The 20,111-nt window shown below is 37.8% G+C and overlaps 1 protein-coding gene across 7 annotated transcripts in view; it reads right to left on the bottom strand.

The window, feature by feature from the left end:
- Positions 1-4,856, bottom strand: part of SHC3 (SHC adaptor protein 3) — a 63,007-nt gene extending 58,151 nt beyond the window's left edge. Inside the window, exons 1-3 of one of the 7 annotated variants that reach the window (XM_030470195.1) lie at positions 3,543-4,856; positions 3,187-3,253; positions 2,132-2,585 (exon numbers count right to left, since the gene is read on the bottom strand). In XM_030470195.1, the coding sequence (XP_030326055.1) occupies positions 2,132-2,281 (150 nt within the window). In that variant the 5' untranslated portion in view covers positions 2,282-2,585; positions 3,187-3,253; positions 3,543-4,856. Of the gene's footprint in view, positions 1-2,131 lie in introns of all 7 variants that reach the window. The other 6 variants (XM_030470196.1, XM_030470197.1, XM_030470192.1 and 3 more) reach the window with 6 other exon arrangements.
- Between the last annotated feature and the right edge of the window lie 15,255 nt (positions 4,857-20,111).

Raw genomic sequence — 20,111 nt, 5'->3', positions numbered from 1 at the left:
CATGAGGTATTCAAGGAATGTTTCCCTTCAGTGTACATTATCTGTGTATTGATTTGATGGTCTGAATGCATAAGAGCCCTGGGAACTAACAATGTTTAATGATGTGGGAACTGCACTTCTATTCTTATCTATATGAATGCTGCAGTTGCTGAGGAAAATTTTGGAATACTTAACAAACAGGCAAATTATGAACTAACCAGGACCAATTTATTTTCATTCATTCAGTCATTAACCTCCGATTTTGATATTTATTTTTAACCTTCGTTTTCACATCTAGAGCGCTGCTCTGTTAACTCTATATGGCAGAGAGCATGTAGTTCAAGATATCACCCTATTTTTTTAATAGAAACAACATTCCATATATTTTAACGATACTAACAAACACCTAAAATGTAAGTTGTACAGTGCTAATGATTTACTTTGAAAATTCTAATACACATAATGTGTATAAATACACTTTCATGTATTTGACAACAGCTGCACTAATTAAAATATTTGTTCTACTGTCAGTGTTAGATATGGGTTATTTATTAACTTTAAATGCAAGTCCACTTGTATATAGTTTTAATTCTCTTTTCAATTCAAGGATATCAGCTTCCTCTAGCATACTGAAGGTCAACCACTGAAAAAAATCAGAAAACTGATACTGTATTTTGTCCTGCTTCATGATGACCAGTTCAGGTAAAACAAACAGCAGCAGTGAATTCTCACAGTCATTATCTGCCTACTTACAATATCCTAAAGCAAAATAAAAAACTAAATGGGAAAATGGCAAATGACCCCCTGTTAAGCAGAATATTTCCATTCAAAAGAAGGACAGGGTCTCAACCCTACTATATCTAGCATCAGTGGGTTATTTTTATCAAGACACTTCTCAAACAGTAATGGAGCAGCAGTTTGTGTTCTGAAAGGTAGCACTGACTCTTTTGTAGCTCCGGTAAATTTCAGAGTAGTAAAAGACAGGACAATTTCAATAGTGCTCTGAATTAGCCAACTTATTCAATCTACTACCACCACTGACAGAAAGAAAGAAAAACTGCTTCCTAGTGCTCCAACTGTTAAATGTGCACTCTGTTTTTGATAATGAAACTTGAGAAAAAACGGTGAGAGTTAATCAACAAGGCTGTCACTCAGTTTTAAAGCATCTTGATATAAAGTCACACTGTGACTTTTATATCCAAAATAAGATGAGCTTAAAAATAGACCTGTAGGCTTATTAATAGTCTGCTACAAAACAGTTTAACACTTAAGATACAAAAGCCACTTGGTAAATAAAACATGGGGACTGAAGAACAAATTCTGGACGGTAACATTATTTTTACACTTTCTGCACACAGTGCTGGAAGGTGTAACCACAATCTTACCTGACTACAAAACCACTGCACATACCCTTCACTCAAAAGCTCTAATTTAACAGGTCATTTCAAAATACTTTCAAAGCATATGGAAATACTACCCCATAAACTTCAGATTCTCTGCTCTTGACATGCTGTATCAATGAACTGAAAAGAGCAGTAACGTTTAAGGTGGCTGAACTCCCATTATGTAAAACAAGCTGCTTTTTCCTGCTGTACCCACAACAGTATTTCTATTTGTGGAACATGATAAGAATTGCGCTCTGTGCCTTACTGCTCTAAGATTTCAAATATAATTTCACATAAAAAACAAACACGTCCTTAGAGTATTTTCAAACTGAAATATCATGCAAGATTAACAGTTCTTCTCACATCAAGTAGTCTTTCTCTCCTTCTGTTTATTGCACCAGACATATTGAAAGCCTATGTACTCAAGATATATACAGTAAGCTAGATAACACTGAAAACCTAAATTCACCAGAAGGAAAAAGAAAGAAAAAACCCCCAGAAAGCAAAAAACCCCAGCTTTTAGCTTAGAAGTAGTATTTTTACACAGCTGTAACACATTATCTGACAAAGAACCTATTGCAGGTTTGCTCTAATTTAACAAATTAACACAGCTTCCCAATCTGCCTTCCTGCATTTACATACCATGCATTATGCACCAAAAAAAAGGAATATAAAATAGCGATCCTTTCAGCCTGTCTAGCCTGTCATCAAAACCAGCAGAGAATTTTTCATTGATAAAAGCAGAGAATGAAAGAAATCAGACCAACCTTCACAATGTACGTCACACCGGGTCCCAGGATCTTCTCACTCGAGTGCAGCCATCCCCGAGAGGGTTTACTGACAAAGCTGCTACTTTGATTCCAGTCTTCACCTCCCGGGTGTATTTCCTCTGACCGTGTTTTTTTCCCCATACTCATCTTGCTCACGTCCTGCTGAGAACACGAAGTGGCAGAGACAAGGTTACATGTGTTGTCTGAAGCCCCTGCTGCTGAGCTAGAAGCACTCGAGCTTCCCTGCAACTTGGAGACAGCAAGCTCCTTTACTGCAGAGGAGAGATTTTTGATACCCAAAAGGCTGCCCGTGCTAGAAAGTTTCAAGTGGGACACTTTATGGATAAGGGTGCACAGGGTGGTGGGTCCATCTTCATGGTCCTTGCGGAGAACATCTGGCGAGACCAGGTACGAAGGTGTTGTTGAAGTCGTAGAAACGGCTGAGACCTTGCTGTTCATGGACAAATTGTGAATAAGATCATCAACTGATGTCACCGAATCATTCCTGAAGCGGTTATACTTGGTACGTTGAAGCATGCCCTTTTATCTGGTTTCCTGCATATGTTCTGGCAAATCTGATGCCAACGCAGGAGATGCCTGTGCTAACATAGCAGGCAATTCATAACAATACGGGCAGATAACAAGGTTTTGGGGTAAAAAAGAAAAGAGTATAAGGAAGAACAAAAAAAAAAAACAAGTATTTTTAAGAAATTTCTTATGGTTCCCCGTGAAGGTTGGGTGAAGTAACAGTTTTCTGTGACAGAGATCCCAGTCCTGCTTAGAGCTGCCAACTCGCTCACAGCAAAAGCATGACTCACACAAATGAGAAGGACCCTTTTCAACAAAAGGCTCAGTGAACACTGCAAATCACTTCCTGTAGCAAAAAAAAAAAAAGGGGGGGGGGGGGAAGAAACCATCCACCCACTTACAGCACACTAGCACCAATCAATTCTCAAATTTCCTTTTCCTACCTTCTCAAACAGATATTTCCTTCCAACCTTTAATTCCTCACCACCACAACCACCCTTTTGGTACCAAAGGCAATTGATTACCTTTAAAACTGAATTGACAGCCCTTACGAAACACCACACTGCTCTTCCACTTCACATATTTGTGAATCTATAAAGAAGTCACAATTAGATAGGAAATATCTAAATAGTATTTACACATATATCTCCTCCCCCGTCCCAAAACACTAACACCTTAAAGGTTTTCAGAACAGATGACAGAACTAAAAGATATACACATTTTCTTCCACAAAAGCAGCCTAACAGACTTTACAAGTGCCTTTGTGTCACTGCTGTCTCTCACAGAAACTGTTACATCAAATTCATGATAGAGAAAGAAATTCTTCTCCCCTGTTACTCCACAACAACCTTCTATTTTAATGCAGGAATTACATAAGTACCTATGTGTGAAGAAATGTATTTTTCTGATGTCCGACAACAGGCTTAACAGATGTTTTTTCTTTAACCACTCATATTCACTCCAAATAAAAACGTCAAGAGGATCGTCACTGGAATGTTTGGTGTAATTCTGAAAAACTGAAAAAACTAAAAGAACAGTCAAAAGTCCAGGTAGCAGCAAACAGACATCCTGTAATGAAAAATAAAAAAATGCACCAGGTCTCATTAAGCATAAATGTCAGCCACAAACATTTGATCTGAGAAGTAGCAAAACATGCAGAAAACACGAATTTCATTTCTCTTACTTTAAAAAAAAAAACCAACAAAAAACCCAAGACGTGTGCAGCATTGTGATACACAATGCCCATCACAAGCCCCAATATGGCTTTTCTGTACAAATTGACCTTTGCAAAACATCTTTTGGATGTAGGTAAATACACTGCATTATAAACAAATTCAGACCACAGAATCTGCATAGTGCAAAGTTGCTTTTTAAAGAAATTACTAATTGCAGCACAATTTAAAGGAAAAATCCTATGGAATTCCTTCCCTCTCCCATGACTAAAGGCTGCAGTATACAAAGTGCAAAGACAGTGAAACAGCCAGCTCAAATACAGGCATTTCATTAGTATATTCATGACATTAAATTAAGTCAGCACCTCTTATCCCAGCAGTGATGAGTAATGGCAATGTCATAGTCAGTGTAAAAGCAGGTTTCTAGTGATCTGCAGAACAGTCTTTCATCACGACACTGCGAACCTGCTACAGCATCCACACAGCATTCATTCCTTTCTTCATCCTCCTAGCATAGCAACAGCAAATATACACATCGCAGCCTATTTTTATGTGACTCTACTGCCCAGAAAACCCTACTGCTCCCAAATAGTTCTCTTCATTAGAAGTGGCTAGCAAAACTGCAAAATGTGAATGAGTTTCTGTGTGTGTGAATGAAAGGGCTGGCTAGCATCCCCACATTTCTGTGAATGAAGCGAGGCCTCGCAGCCTTTGCCAGGCAATCCCTTGGGTGCTCACCAGCCCAGCCAATACCAGCCGGCTCTGATGACTCATTCAGCAAAGCCTTGCTAAATAGTGGAAGATCCCATTTCCAGCACAGGCGGCACCTTTTTTGCAGCAACACTGGGAAATGCAGCCGGCGTCTGAGCAGACGAGGGTGGGTCACAAAGCCCCCATGTAAGAGAGGGTGTTGCCAGAAAAATGCATGGGGTGTCCACAGGGGTGGCAGGTGAGGAAAACCTGGAAGCCAGATCTGGGTTTCTCCCCGACGTGTTCATTCAGCCGGTTCATTTACATCCAGGATGGGAACATGAATGCGCACGTTTCGTTTGATGTTCAATTGCTCTCCTTGTGCACCAGCAGATTCATAGATTTTACAAGTTTGCCTTCAGAGACCCCGATGAAAAAAAAAAGGGGAAAAAAAAAAACCAACTCTTGAATAAAAAAGATGCTTATGCTTATTCTCCAAGAACCAGCAAAAGGACCAGTTTCTGACACTGCTTCACCGGACACAGAAACACTACCAGGACATCCAATGGGTGTTGAGCTCTCCTGGAAATCTGACATTAGACATTGCAAGGGAGTAGTAGCCACTGAATTATCCGCTGCTTGAAAACTGGTGCTTATTTCAGTGTCTGGTTGGGAACTGATCTCCTTTACAAATCCAGCTCTAAACTGGAAGAACTGAATGTTTTAAAACCTTGCCTTTTGTAGTTCTTGAGACCAGAAAAGGTCAGTAATATCGTCCTAAAGCCGCAGGTTCAAATCCAACTCCAGGAAATAGTGAATGAATTTAGGAAACCTTGTAATAGGCATAAACTGCAATTAAAAATAGGACCTAGTTAATTCTAGCTATTGCCAGAACATTGTAATGCCTCTGACATTTCCAACAACATGCCTGTAGCTTGCACACTGACTATACCATGCAAGCCTTAAACAACCTTGTTACTACTGTTATCACAGCACAACTGAAAGCAAGACATTCAAATCACCATTTCTCTCTAATTTGTCTGCAGCTATGCTAGGTCAGCTAGTAAAGTGGATTGAAAATAAGCCTTTTTTTTTTTTTTTTCTTTTTACAGGTGTATGAGCCAGACACTGCTACCCTAAGTAACAAATGGCCATGGAACAGTAAGTTCATTGTTGGCTCAATAATGAAATGGTAGGTGGAAATTCAATGCTGATAAATGCAAAATAATACAAAACCCTAGCAATGCAGACATTATGAGGGGGTGTACACTGCCTCTGACGAAGTACAGGATTTCTTATGAACCACTGGTAGTTCTGGCATCTCTGACCATTCCCTCTTTATCGGATTTTTTTTCCTCTGTTGTTTTTTCAGTTCCATTTTCTCATGGATCCTCCTCTCACCCTAACACGGTTTGTGTCTCATGTGAGTGTTCATCCTTTACACCCTCCAAGTGATTCTCAGGGGCTCATCCTGAGCTGCCACCTTTTTTCTTTCTGTATCTTAACTACCTCTGCAGCCCATACTTCAGAAGCAAGTAAGTTTTATCAGCAGGAAAGGGCAGGGAAAATAAAAAATACTGGGGGACAAGATTAGAGGGAGGAAAAGGGAGAAACTACATTTTTGTTTCCATTTTAGGATGAGATCTAAAAGGATTTAAATTCTTGTAGATGCAAAGTTAGGAGACATTGTCAATACACAAGCTAAACCACGTAAGATGGTGTGACCACCATAAAGAGGAAACACAGGCAGTAAAACTGCTATGTTACACAACCTGTAGTAAGAAACTCTCCTGAATGCAAAAAAGGTGACTTTTAGTGACCCATAGTTAGAGAAATATTAATCATATAATCAGAATGAGCAAAAGTGTCTAGTTCCAGTAACACACTCTGGTTAACTATGTACTCTATGTACACTAAAGAAGTGCTAGAAATTGTTAAAATTCTGCTGAAAGCCTATTTGCATTTTAATTTCTGTCTAGTGGCAGTAAAATTGCTTGTGGACTAAACTGAATTTAAAAAAAAATGAGAGTAAGAAAGACAATGACTTTGGGAAAAAATCGAAACTGAATTTGGGTTAGCTAAGTTATAAGAAACAGTGAATATGGCAGACAAACTTAAATACAGATGCTGCTATTAATTTTAATGGCAGCACACAAAAAGTAGCCATAGGGCTACTTTTGGGCCATCGTAGTTGACATTCCTCTTTGCAACAACTCCTAAACAATTAATGTTACTACAACGCATCATTAAGCCATCAGCAAATAGGATGCTATTCTTCACATTGTAATATGATGGACACAAGTGTTAATGCTCTGCTATAGTAAATCATCTTGCAGAATCTTTAATATCACAAATGGTCAATTCCTCACATAAAGAGATAGCATTTTGACAGTACAAGGGTTTCTAATATCCTGTGGGGACATTTCTTCTCTTGATTAGTTAATTCAGAAGGAAAAATACCAGCTTTCCTTGCACGAACTAGCTGTATACCAGAAATCTCTTACCCATATATTAATCAGCCTAATTCAGTTTTATTTATGTAAGACAACCTCTGACAATGTAGTTACAGACAAACAAGATAGATAAAATCAAGACAAGCTAAAAACGATTATGATCTAACATTCTCAAGAAGGTATGTAGCTGTTTTAATAAAAAAAAATATTTCTAAATAATTTTGATTTATCTTTTCTGCTTGTACATACTTAATACATCATATTCTGTCTTCCTCTGTGTCTCTAATGTACCTGCACACTACGTTACATGTTCCTGTGATTTCAAGGGAGACTCATCACACAACTGATAGAAAGATTGAAAGGCACTGAAGTTTCCATTAGTGTAATTAAGAAGAGCCATGACTATGTATCTCTACTTCAAAACATTTTGCAGGGAAAAAACCCCGCAAAAAACCATAGACTGGGCTCACTCACTTAGTTTTTTTTCCATGCTGGGTGTTTGAGTCAGACCTTGGCTTACTGTCCTATGCAAAAAAAGCCCCAACAACAACAAAAAACCAATCATAGAATCATAGAATTGTTAGGGTTGGAAGGTACCCTAAGATCATCTAGTTCCAACCTCCCTGCCATGGGCAGGGATGCCTTACACTAGACCATGTCATCCAAGGCTCTGTCCAACCCGGTCTTGAACACTGCCAGGGATGTGAAAGGGATGGAGCTTTTACCACTTCCTTGGGCAACCTGTTCCAGGGCCTCACCACCCTCACAGTAAAGCACTTCTTCCTTACATCTAACCTGAACTTCCCCTGTTTTAGTTTGAACCCATTACCCCTTGTCCTATCACTACAGTCCCTGACGGAGAGTCCCTCTCCAGCATCCTTGTAGACCCCCTTCAGATACCGGAAGGCTGCTATGAGGTCTCCACGCAGCCTTCTCTTCTCCAGGCTGAACAGCCCCAACTTTCTCAGTCCATCTTCATAGGGGAGGTGCTCCAGCCCTCTTATCATCCTCGTGGCCCTCCTCCGGACTTGCTCTAACAGCTCCATGTCCAAAGGCCTGTAGGCAAAAGCTATGGTTCTCCCCTAGTAAAAAAAACATAAAAAAACCAAAAAAACCCCACAACTCCAAACCAACCCAAAAAACCCCAAACCTAATTTTTAACAAGTTCTAGTTGATTTACATCAGAAAAAAACTGCTGTAAATTGCCCCCTTCTCCCTTTCATTCTCACCCCTTTTCTCTCACCCAGAGTTTTGCAGTTTCCGTGGCAACCTTATTGCTAAGGGTGGGCTGTGCCAGTAAATGGGAACATTATCTGCGGCTCTGCAAGTTACTTCTCCAGAAAACTACATTGTTGGAAATATTACTGTTCAAAATCAGTGATCATTAATCATTAATGATCAACTTCCGACTTAAGTTACATCAGTGGAATGTAAAATTAAGATCTGAAATAAGCCTACAGATTTCCACGTGGATGCTTCACTTTTGAGCCAAAAGCTGATCCTAAACAAGGAGGATGTTTGTTAGTTTTTGTTAGTTGAAAATACTGAAACAATTCTATCTTAAGACACTTTCACCCTGTGAAATGTGACATGAAATATTCCAAAGAAAATGAAACTTGTAACTCCTTCCGTTCCATTAGTGGTTCCTGGGGGCCTATTGTTAAAAGTCAATGTACTATAAAAGTTCAGAGTAAAGATGGATCTCAGATAATACCCAAATCTGAACACGACACTATGCTTTTACAATGCAGGATCAGATAGGGGAGTGCATTAAAATCTGCAAACCAGCACTAAATCAACTTTGTAACATGGGACCTGCTCTTAAGAAAACCCACATTTTACAGTAAAGTTTTCCTTTCTCTAAGCCAGTACCTGAATTAAGAAAGAGAAGTAGCAGCAGTGTAGTAGGGCTGTATCTGCCAAATGCAATCTAAACCTCAGCCATGCGTGTGTGGCTGCCTGTACCTGCCACAGCCCTTTGTGGGCACTCTTCTGCTTTCTCCCTGTCCCAAACTACCCACGGCCCTCTACACCAGAAGCCAAACTCCAGCCAGCGTATTACCCTACACAGGGACTCTGCTTCCCAAAGGAATACCTTCCAGTCATGTTTTCTTCTCTGTCCACAAACTACCACATGGTTGACAGACTGTACCATGTTGTGAATAATGTAACAAGAGGCCCATAACCTTCTCTCTGGTCCTGTGATGTGCTCATACTGATGGAAATGGCAGCTCTTCTGGGCATATATGCATTAACATCCAAGGGTCTCCAAGAGCTTTTATTTTGAGCAGTCAGAAAAATTGGAGATTCGGAGGAGAAAGCAAATAGCAACCCAGTTCACTGCCAAATCACGCAAGTACTCTTTCTGCTGTCTCTATCTGCTGGGGAGCCAGTCACTTATTTCTTTGTTAACACAGTGTCTTTTTGGTTCTCATTCATGAGACACATTTAATAATTCAGTTGATCTCTTTTCTACTTTGTAATAAGGTGTCTATTTTTGTTCTGGTGCTTTTTGGTAGGTTTTTTTTTTGTTGTTGTTGCTTGTTTGTTTGTTTTTAATTGTGTTTATATCTTATCTTTTTATTCTGTTTATATGTAATTTTCCTAAGAATAGTTTGTGAAGTTGCTTTAAAAAAATTGTATGAAGTTCTGAGCTTCCTATTCATTTCAATAGGAGGGAGATTTTATCACAGGTTTCCCAATCCAAATGTAAGTCTGTCAATTTTAATTGCTTTTGAATTTGTGTACAAGATTTCTCAGGTAACCTGATTAAAATGTAGAAAAATACCTATGAGATTTATTTTATTAAAATGAATAATATACCATTGGTTGCCGTTCAAGAAGTATATTTATTTTTATGGACATTTAAATTATTTTTTCTTTTTTAAATAACAAAAAATAACGCATTGATTATACAGTATACATATCAATATGTGTTTGTATGTATAGAAATGAAAAGATTTATAATCTATTACCTACCCTTTATTAGGATGGCTAAATACTGGCAAGAAGAGCAGCAATGGAAAGGATGATGTGGAGAAATGCACAGAGCTCTTTCTTGTATCTTCTGGCATCCGGCCTAACTGTACCTTGTCTGAGCAGACAGCAGTAAATTAAAAATACTGAATTTTCCCAAATCCATGTGTTTCCCCTCCCCTAGTTAAAAGGGTATAATCAAAATTGTAAGAACTGAAACTCAATAGAAAGCATATAGAAAGGTCATCTTTGTCTCATGTTGCACAACAGTTGTACAAACTGCTGGTGTGAGTCACTGTACTTGTTTGTGTTAATGCTGGTTGCTATCTGCCCTGAAGTGATGGTTAACTTCTTTCTGGGTGCAGTCACACAGAAGAGGCATCTGCAGACACGTGTATATATGCATGTGCACAGGCACTGACAGACATTGACCCCAGCTCACAGTTCCAGATGGAAGAAAGGGAAAAGGGACATTGAAGCCACCACACAGCCTGAGAAGGCCTGTTATGGCAATAAGTAAAGCAGAAGGAAAGATCCTACTAAGCAGAACTGAAAGAATTCTTAATACCTGCCAGCAACAGTACTGCTATATCTCCAGGTAGTTCAGCAAGTTTAAATAATACCTGCCAGCAACAGTACTGCTATATCTCCAGGTAGTTCAGCAAGTTTAAATAATACCTGCCAGCAACAGTACTGCTATATCTCCAGGTAGTTCAGCGAGTTTACATGACAGCACATCTGCAAGACTATCTGTACACTATCATTACAGTCAACATGTTGCCATGGTATAAATGTGGATTGTCTACTGTTATTGTTCACTTTGACTGGGATAGGAAAGAGTAAGGATCTATACTGTTATGAAATTATTATGTGCCACTGAAGCAACCTGTTAAGCCTCTTCTCCAACAGTTATTACTGACCACCATGAACCGCAATTACCTTTAAACCAATACTTTATTTTAACATGACTAGCAGCACTTTATCTCTCTAGGACTAACAAAATAATGCCACAGCAGTGCTTTGTCCTGCTGAAGCCGCTAAGCTACTCAAGTGCAAGAAACTATACCAGCAAAACCATGATTTTGCACATAACGCTGTGTAAATACTAAAAGCCTGCTTTTGCGCAGCACCTGACCAACATATGCCTGGCCAGTGTATCTAAACCGGAAGAAATCTGTTGTTTAGATACAAGCATTAGGATTGCCATGTGGCTACAAAATCCTTAAGTACAATTAAACTAAAAACTCAACGGATAATGCCAAAATAAGTCTACTGCACGAAATTTTGTATCAGAATAAATATACGTCTGCCTCCTGTGCAGTGACTCAAATATCGACACGAATGTTCACAGACCACGACAACAGTCATGAAATGAAATGAGAGGAAAAAAACTATATTAGAAGGTTTCAGTATAGTGATGTGTGGGTAGACGGTAACGTTCCTGGACTGATCTTCTTTCTTACCTTGCCAATAGCACTTTAATTTTAACATTTTTGGACAAAAGTCTTTTACGAAAAAGCAGAACATTCCTTTAGAAAAAAAAAATGTCCTATATGCATAAAAAAGTATAAATTATATTAACTGCTCTATAATACATCTTTGTAACTCGTAGCATGCAGACACTTTCGTTCCATGTACACACACAGCCATTCCACATAATAAACGTTCAATCACACAAAACCAACACCTGCCCTCTGCTGTCCAAGCTGCAAAAGAAGCTGGAAGGAGCTTTTCCCTTCTACAGAGCACATTAACTCTCACTAGAGCATTAGGATTTATGGGCAACTAAATCACCAACCTGCTAATCACACCTAAAAGAGGGAGTGAGGAGAATGAAAAGCTTGTATTTAAGTCCTTGCAAGGCCATGTTATTGCAGTGATAAGTAAGTGTGGGCCATCAGAACATAAGACCACAGTTTAGTCCTGTTTAAGAAGGCAGCAATGTCTGGCTCACCTGTCTCATCTGTTCAGAAGCATACTGCACTGACCAGCAACCCTACTTCCAGCTGCTGCATCAGCTTTCCATGCTTTTGAAAGAAAGCAGTCTATAAAATGTCACCTATAGGTAACCCATCTTCTTCAGCTTTGAAGGGGTCCTTTGCAGCAGAGATGATGTTTCCATCGCTTAAGGAAAAGGACGGATGTCAGGAGACGTGATGCACCATGAACAGAAGCATGATGCATGAGCAATGTAGGGAAGATCATATGGTTCATCCTTTTGTAATTTTTAATTATGTCCACAAAATTGTCTTGTAGCTACAAAGTGGCAAACAGATCAAAAGATCCTCATAACAAAACCTTAAAACCTAATGCTTTTAATAAACATGCTTTACGTAGTATCAGGGATATTACCAATACTGCAAAACTTCACAGATAACATCAAAGACACAGGCAATACAACCAACATGGTTAGCAGGAGTTGTTTTGCTGTCAATGTATTGGAGTGAAAAGAGTTTATAGTATACCATAGAGAAGTGTTTACATTTAGGAGTAAGAATGATTTTCTAATCTAAGTTTGGAGCTTCAGACCATATTCTCTGTTCTCTGAAATCCTGAGACTGTTCATATGCCCTTGATCAAACTCACAAAATATGCCAACCTACCTTTCACCTGTGTCTTCATGCAGACTGGGATAAACCTGTCATAACTGCTTAAAAGAATCACTTCACAGTACCTCAGCACATCCCTGTACTTTCGTACACTTGTTTTTATTATGGTTATCTCAGTTAATATCTCTCATAGTAACAATCAGAAATTTAAAATCTCAGTTTCTCAATTTGCCAAGTTCTGTATACTAAAGCAATTAGAACCAGTTCAGTTCATTCATCAAAGAACCACCTCACTGTGATCATGATTACTATCACTAATTAGAATAAAAAACTCAGGATTCCTCAGTATTTTGGCAGGTCTCAACCAGTGGTCCAGCTGTTCAGTTGGACATTCATTTCAACAGCATTAAATATGACACCATGCAATTTGCAGGTTACCAACATACCTGAAATAAGCTCAACTCTAATATTCACAGTTAATAATACCTAGAACAATAGGTTAAAAGGAGCCACTGTTAATACCTACTCTTTCACATAGCACAGGGAACATGTCTTCTGAGAATTAATTCTTCACTGAACCACTGTGTTACTTTCAAGGAAAACACCTAGTGTTTAATAAAAATTCGGAGGGACTGTCACAATTCAGGGTAAATTGCTAATGTAACCTAATTACCTCACCCAAATGTTTGCAAGCAAAAGCACAAAACAAAACCACCTCACGTTACCTTTCAAGTCTGTTCTTAGCATGGGGAAATCAGGTGGTTTTCTACGTAACTCTTAAGGCTTAAATCAATCCATTAGTAGCTACGAGCACTGGGCATACTCCTACATTATGCAGCCTAATATTATAGACAGATTTGTCCCCACCTGCCATGATTTATGCAGTCCAGTCAGATAATAGAGTAACATTTTTCAACAGAGCAAGGGCACAATCTACAGGTAAAAACATACAAGAGTTTCTCTTTCTGGATCCTGGTTATGGATCCTATGAGTAATCATACTCTGCTGTTACTTGTAATTTTGATATAAAAGTGTGGAAGCCCTCGCTGAAGGAAGAATGAAAAGAATCCTGAGGCTGTGCAGGGCACTATTGCCAGGAAGAGTGGTGGGCAGGGGAGACAAGATACTTAGCAAAAATAAACTCTGGCAATGTAGCCTAATGTTGGCCTTTCTAGCACTGGCTTCTAAAATGCAGCCACGTAACAAATATTTTTAGTAAACAAAATGTTCACATGAAAAATAATTTTACTGTTTCTTTGATACTCTTCTTGCCTTCAGATCAGGTAGACAAAGTGTATATATATTTATAAACACATACATACACATGCTTTCCCTGCCTTTCTTTCTATATGTAACCAATACAAAGAAACATTTTATTTCTGAGGCTCTTTTTCTCTTGATGTATATTGATATGCTGACTCCTACTATGCACACAATTTTGCTATAATTTGAACACTTTATAAATACCAAGCAGCAAAATCAGCAGACATCTTACGTAATTCATTTTTTTTTCTCTCATCACTATGCAATATTGTGTGATGGGTGACTATGCACATATTTCAACTTGCTAACTATTGCTGCTTTCCCCCTTACTTGACCATTCTCTCCTGAAACTGCATTTTCATTGCAGAATGCCAATGTCAGTATTTAGAGCATATAACACTCTTCAGTCTTTGAAGACTACCTCTTGAAATTAGCAAGAATATTAGACCAATTTTAATTTCATTAAAGATGGCATTAGATTTAAAAATATGTAGTATTTAAGGATGCCACTTTTTTTCTGTTAACTGGGAGTCATACACTTCAAAGTCAACATTTGATTCCATGAGACATTCAAGTGTACTTGACATGGAGATTGGTTCTGGTATTTGTAGGGTTAACTGACTGAGTCGTGACTACTTGTAACTGTCAAATTCTCTCCAAGGATAAATAATTAAAGCTTCAGGAAGAATAAGTACACAGGAAGTGGTGGAGATTGGATGTACGTAGGTGTTGAGGACATTCATTTTTATCCAATCGCTGAATAAAAAGCACATTATTCATGCAATCTTGTTCATTCACTGCTACGTGACCTGCACCACAATAGAAAACTGCAGCATCCAGTGCTGAATTGAACTGCATTCAAGGCAACGATGAGAGGACTCGAACAGTATCGGCATACAAGAGCAAAATGCTACACTGTAGGTGTATATGCAGGCTTTCGTTAATGCTGTAGCTCTTATGACTAATGGTGCAATGACACAAAAAAACTGTTTCTCGTAAAATTTCTTCCTTTGGGTGCAATAAAAATAGCAAGTATTAGCCTTAAAGTGAAATGATTTCACTTTCTCTTCAGCTTAGATCTCCCTAGTGTTGTTAATGATCACCTCCATCTGAAAAAAACCTCAAACTCATAACAAATAAAAGTATTCCTTAACTGGCAAAGCAAAACAAATGCAACACATTGTAGTATTTGGGGTACAAAAATCTTGAAACAAAATATTCCAACAAAGTGAACACTGAAAGGTGTAAAATCTACAGCAAAGCACTCCTAGCTGTGAAGAAAAAAAAAAAAAAAAACCCACAAAAGAACAAACAAAAAAACAAACAAAAAAAAAAAAAAAAAAACCAAAAAAAAAAAACCCCACAAAAAAAAACCAAAAACCTGTTTTTTTTTCTGTTTGTTCCTGAGGTATTCTAAAGCACAAGAACAGCTCCCTGCTCTGAAATAGATCTCTTTGCCTTCACATTCCTATTTCTGTCCCGTATTTACTCACTGCGAATTCTATCTTTGGCTTGATACCTCATATGCCTGTTTACTACTCTGTTAAGCGTGATTGTTTACTTGTTTGAGTATTTGTATACCATATACAAAAGGTTAAACTCAAACAAGACTCTAGTGAAAAAATCAACCGATAAATGCTAAAAAGTCAGGTATCTATAATCCCATATTAAGGTCCATGGTTACTGGAAAGCAAGGCACCTGCTGAAGTATTCATCTCATCTCCCACAACTACCTACTCACTCTGGCATTTTTAAATACCAGATCAGTTACATCATTCTTAGTAGCAGATGTTACAGCTCCATATCTTATATCCAAGCATAGGCACAACTGATGAGGATTTTAATTCTCATTTATCATGAAAAATAATGATCCTGTAAAAAAGGCTTGAAAGCTGAAGAATTCCCTAATGACAAATCTGGGTGTTTGAAATGTTATCAGAATAAAAACTCATTTCATTTTGACATGAAAGACAGAAGTAAACCAAAAACACTGTCCACAGACTTAAAGCATATAGGCATGAGAAAAATTAATTAGCTTCTTATCACAAACAAACAAAAAAAAAAAAAAAAACCCCAAACAACTGAAAAAGAACCAAAGGAGATTTTAAAACTACAAACCTTGCCACTGAATATGCTTCCTTGGAAAAGTAATGAAAAGCTGTATCTGCAGAAAAAAATGGATGCACATGAGAAAAAGAATTAAGGTCCTCACAGATAAAAGTACAAAAAGAGAAAAATCACATAGAGGATGTTAAGAAGAAGGTGAAAGCAGAAGGAAGGAAAAAAAAATCAGACCAGAAATATATCTGAAGAAAAAACTAGAAAAAGACTCTGCAGAAATTTGGAAATATATTAGTGGTTGGAATAGGACAAGTTTAATTTAGAAATAATTGGTAAACTTAAAATATCAAAATCCTCAAAGCAAAGCAGGTTATTTTACCCTGGACAGGGCAACTAGATCTCTTAACAGAGACTTGAAAATATTCTCAAAGACTATTTGGAGGAGGAAAAAAAAAAAAAAAAAATTCCTTGTTAACATTTGTTCTTAAAAAGAAACTGTTCCCTGCTTGCAAACTGCAACAAAGCATTAAACAATTTATTGGAAAAATTCATAAAACACAATGAAGTATCTTACTGCTATACTCAAGAGAGTGTGAAAAAACTCTCATAGATGAGAATGGTCTTTTCAAAAAAGCACTCCTGTCAGATACAGAATTAGGAACCAGCATGAAAGTTTGGGTAACAGGTTGCTCCTTCTCCACTTGCATTAAAGGTAAGGAGAGCACTGGAGAGAATTTGAAATCGAAAAATATTGAAAAATTAAAATGGCAAAGTTTGTCCTTTGTGCTCTTCATTGGTCACTCGTTTCACTGAATTCCTAATATAAACATGTATTGCTACAACAGGACAACATAAGATACAATTAATCTACAGAATTGTCTTGTGTCTCAGTGATGTAGTACTAATGGCTACCAGTGTTGTAAAATATTTCCCCTGTATTTTGAAGGAAATTAATCAACATAGTGATAAATCACCCTAGAACAGTAAACATTATTTATGTTGGGATCCAAGATTACCTAGCTCCCAGGTAAGGTCACATTTATGTGATATTAACAACTGCGTGACATTACTGAGGAGCAAATAGTTTTTCTGATGTTAATAAGGAATATAATATTAACGTCCCACTACTGTTTCAAAATTGCAAAATGATTAACTGGAATGGAAGAGTAACACAAGACTAATTCTCCATTTATCATGGGCAGGTCATAAAACACTAGTCATATCCATGATAGGTTCATTTCAGGGTTTAGCCCAGAAAAGGTTACTGACTTGAGAAAAGGGCACTGCTGACACTGCTGGAAGCCAGATTTTTGACTGCATGTTTTATGGAAAAGAGGATACTCTCTCAATGTTAGTGGCATAAAAGAAAAAAAGAAAATAAAGACTTCCCATTTTAAAAAAGCTGGCTACGATCAGGTAGCTTTTGTAATTCATGATTTGTGGTATTTGTGAAAAAACACTTCCTAGATAATAAGAGGTTGACCAACACAAACAAGTCTTTTCAGAGCAACAAATGAAGGTGATGAATGAGATCTACTGCTTGGAAAGTTCAGATACGTCAATGAGAATTCAATGCGTTTAAAATAGCCACAGAAAGCCATCTCAAGTATAATTATTGCATCTCACCAGAAATGCAACATGACCATGAACAGCAGAACTGTTTTTATCCCACCCATATATAGCACAAGTCTCTAACAAGTTAATATACAGATTGCATGTGGGAGTTTCCAGGTTCAAAGCTAGTTTTGTCATTGAGTGGCATGTCCATTATGTCCATTTGCAACACACCTAATTTTAGGCACTTAGTGGAGAGGCTTAAGTTAGAAACCTAGTCATCCTAAACTCTCTCTATAGGCTATGGAAAGAGACAGTCAGTGACAGAGGGCTGATTAGATTTTTATCACAGCTGAATTACGTTTAGTGAATGCCTGCTCAAGTAATTCAGACTGAAGCTATCTGCATATTAGCAGTTCAAATGTTTGAATAACATTCGGAACAAACAAATTCCATCTAATCATTAAATGAGCTGTATACTTCTCTGCCCTAATTCAGATCTTCTCATTAGCTGTTTCTGTGAAAAGCAACTTGGTGGCCTTTTAATCATCATTCCTTCTGTAGTTAGAATCTTTTTAAAGAGATAATTTTTCCTCCTTCCTCCTCCTATTTCCCCAGGTCACAAACAGGTAATAATCTATTCTCTAGAAGACTAGCACAGCGAAGGTGGTGGTGGTGGTAGGTTATATAATTACAGGTGGGTGAGCAGCTTGTCCACCTAACAGCTTAGCATACTTTAAAAATACCCATAACTTCCAAATACTTTGAATGGTGTTCAAAGATTTTGTATTCTCACAGCTGAAACCTCTGCTCTGTCCCACATGCTATTTAGTAAGAGGAAGCCTGGGAAGGTATCATCATTTATCTATTTGCCTCCAAAAAGCAAAATCTCTGACAAAGAACTTGTTGACAGCTACAGTTAAACAATTTAGAGGATGATACAGCAAGTCTTGGAAAATGGTGATAGGAAAAATAAGGGCACTTACTGCCTTTTCCATGTAAACTGTGTATGGTATAAAAATATGAATACAGGAAGCTATCTAGTCTGTGTATATAATGTAACAATACATTTCCTGAGCCAAATACAGTTGACTAAATAAAGGCAAAAACATGGAGTGCAACTGCAAAAATAGAACCAAGCAAATGTTAAAAAAAAACCCCAAACAAAACCCAAGTCTAGCTGAATTTTAAACATCTTTAGATATAATTATATTCTGACTGCCAAGTTATACTACCTACTTATTAAAACTATTTGTTTCAGGGGGGCGGGGGGGAACAACAAACAAACAACAACAGCAACAAAAAAAAACCCCCAACCAAACAAAAAAACAAAGGAAACCAAACCAAAACCAAACCAAACCCCACCAAAACAAAACACCTTATCTCCTAGGCCAAAAACATATTCCTGATGTTGCAGGTCTACATGCCATCATTGGAGTTTATTACAGATGGATCCTAGATTATAAACATTTCAGAAGAGGTACTTATACTTTTCTTACTTGCATTGTGAGAGGGTAACAAATCTTTTGGAGGTGAAGCAATATATAAATTAATAAATTAATGAATAAAACTACATTTCATGCAAGTATACAATAGAATGGAATTTCAGTTCTCCCATTAAATCTTTTGCTGCTCACTATTCACTAGGATAGGATTTTCTTTGCAGAATATCTAAGATAAAGATCAGAAGCAAGCAGATACACACTTCTCTCAGCTAATTACAGTATTTCTGAGGAGCCAGTTAAGTCCAATGAAGCCCATTAATTAACAATGATGCATGAATAGTAGAAGATTACAGGAATCTGTGTGCTTCAGAACACTCATTTTAACCTCAGCAAATCAAGAACCTCTAGATTCATTTAAAACCAAACTGGGACCATGCTACCATTATCTTCCTTCTAATCATCATCTTCACTATTCATATTGCAGTGATATATGTTATGGACTGTAACACCATTATAGAAGACATAGAATGAAAACAGAAATAAGAAAAAAAGAAGAAATTCTACAGTACAAGAAAATCCCATAGAGCAGGGGGCTTCACATATAGCTAAACTATCCTGAAAAGATACCTGTGATGTATAGAAAGTAGTAAGTGAGTAAATACACATTTTGACCTATAGATTAGATGTTAGGAAGAAATTCTTCACTATGGGGGTGGTGAAACATGGGAACAGGTTGCCCAGAGAAGCTGTGGCTGCCCCATCCCTGGCAGTGTTCAAGGCCAGGTTCAATGGGGCTTTGAGCAACTTGGTCTGGTGAAAAGTGTCCCTGCCCATGGCAGTGGGGTTGGAACTAGGTGAGCTTTCAGGTCCCTTCCAACCCAAACCAGTCCATGATTGAGAAATAAACATATTCTTATTCACCCTTATGATGTGTACATATTCTTTAGTCCACCGCTGATAGAAACTCATGGAGAACTAGAAGAACACAAAAATTTATTCAAATAACCTATGCCACCTCAAATCATGAATCTTCTTTCAACTCGAGGGCACATGTGTGCTAATATGTCATGCATGCAGCAAAGCCTGCACAGTTAATAGTCAGTACACGGTATAACAGAAGCAAGGAGGTGACCAGAGTATCCGCAGGAACAGAACTAGCGTGGCACTTTTCCTAATCTTAAATGAAGAAGGAGAATTGAGTTCAAGGAACTTATTCTGTTCCTGGCAATTATTTGCACTGGGAAAACACTTCACAGTTGCTTTCTTAAATAATAGGACTTAAGCAT

Source organism: Strigops habroptila, chromosome Z, assembly GCF_004027225.2.
Source record: "Strigops habroptila isolate Jane chromosome Z, bStrHab1.2.pri, whole genome shotgun sequence".
In the NCBI taxonomy this organism is placed as follows: Eukaryota; Metazoa; Chordata; class Aves; order Psittaciformes; family Psittacidae; genus Strigops; species Strigops habroptila.
This window is presented reverse-complemented; position numbering and strand designations above follow the sequence as displayed.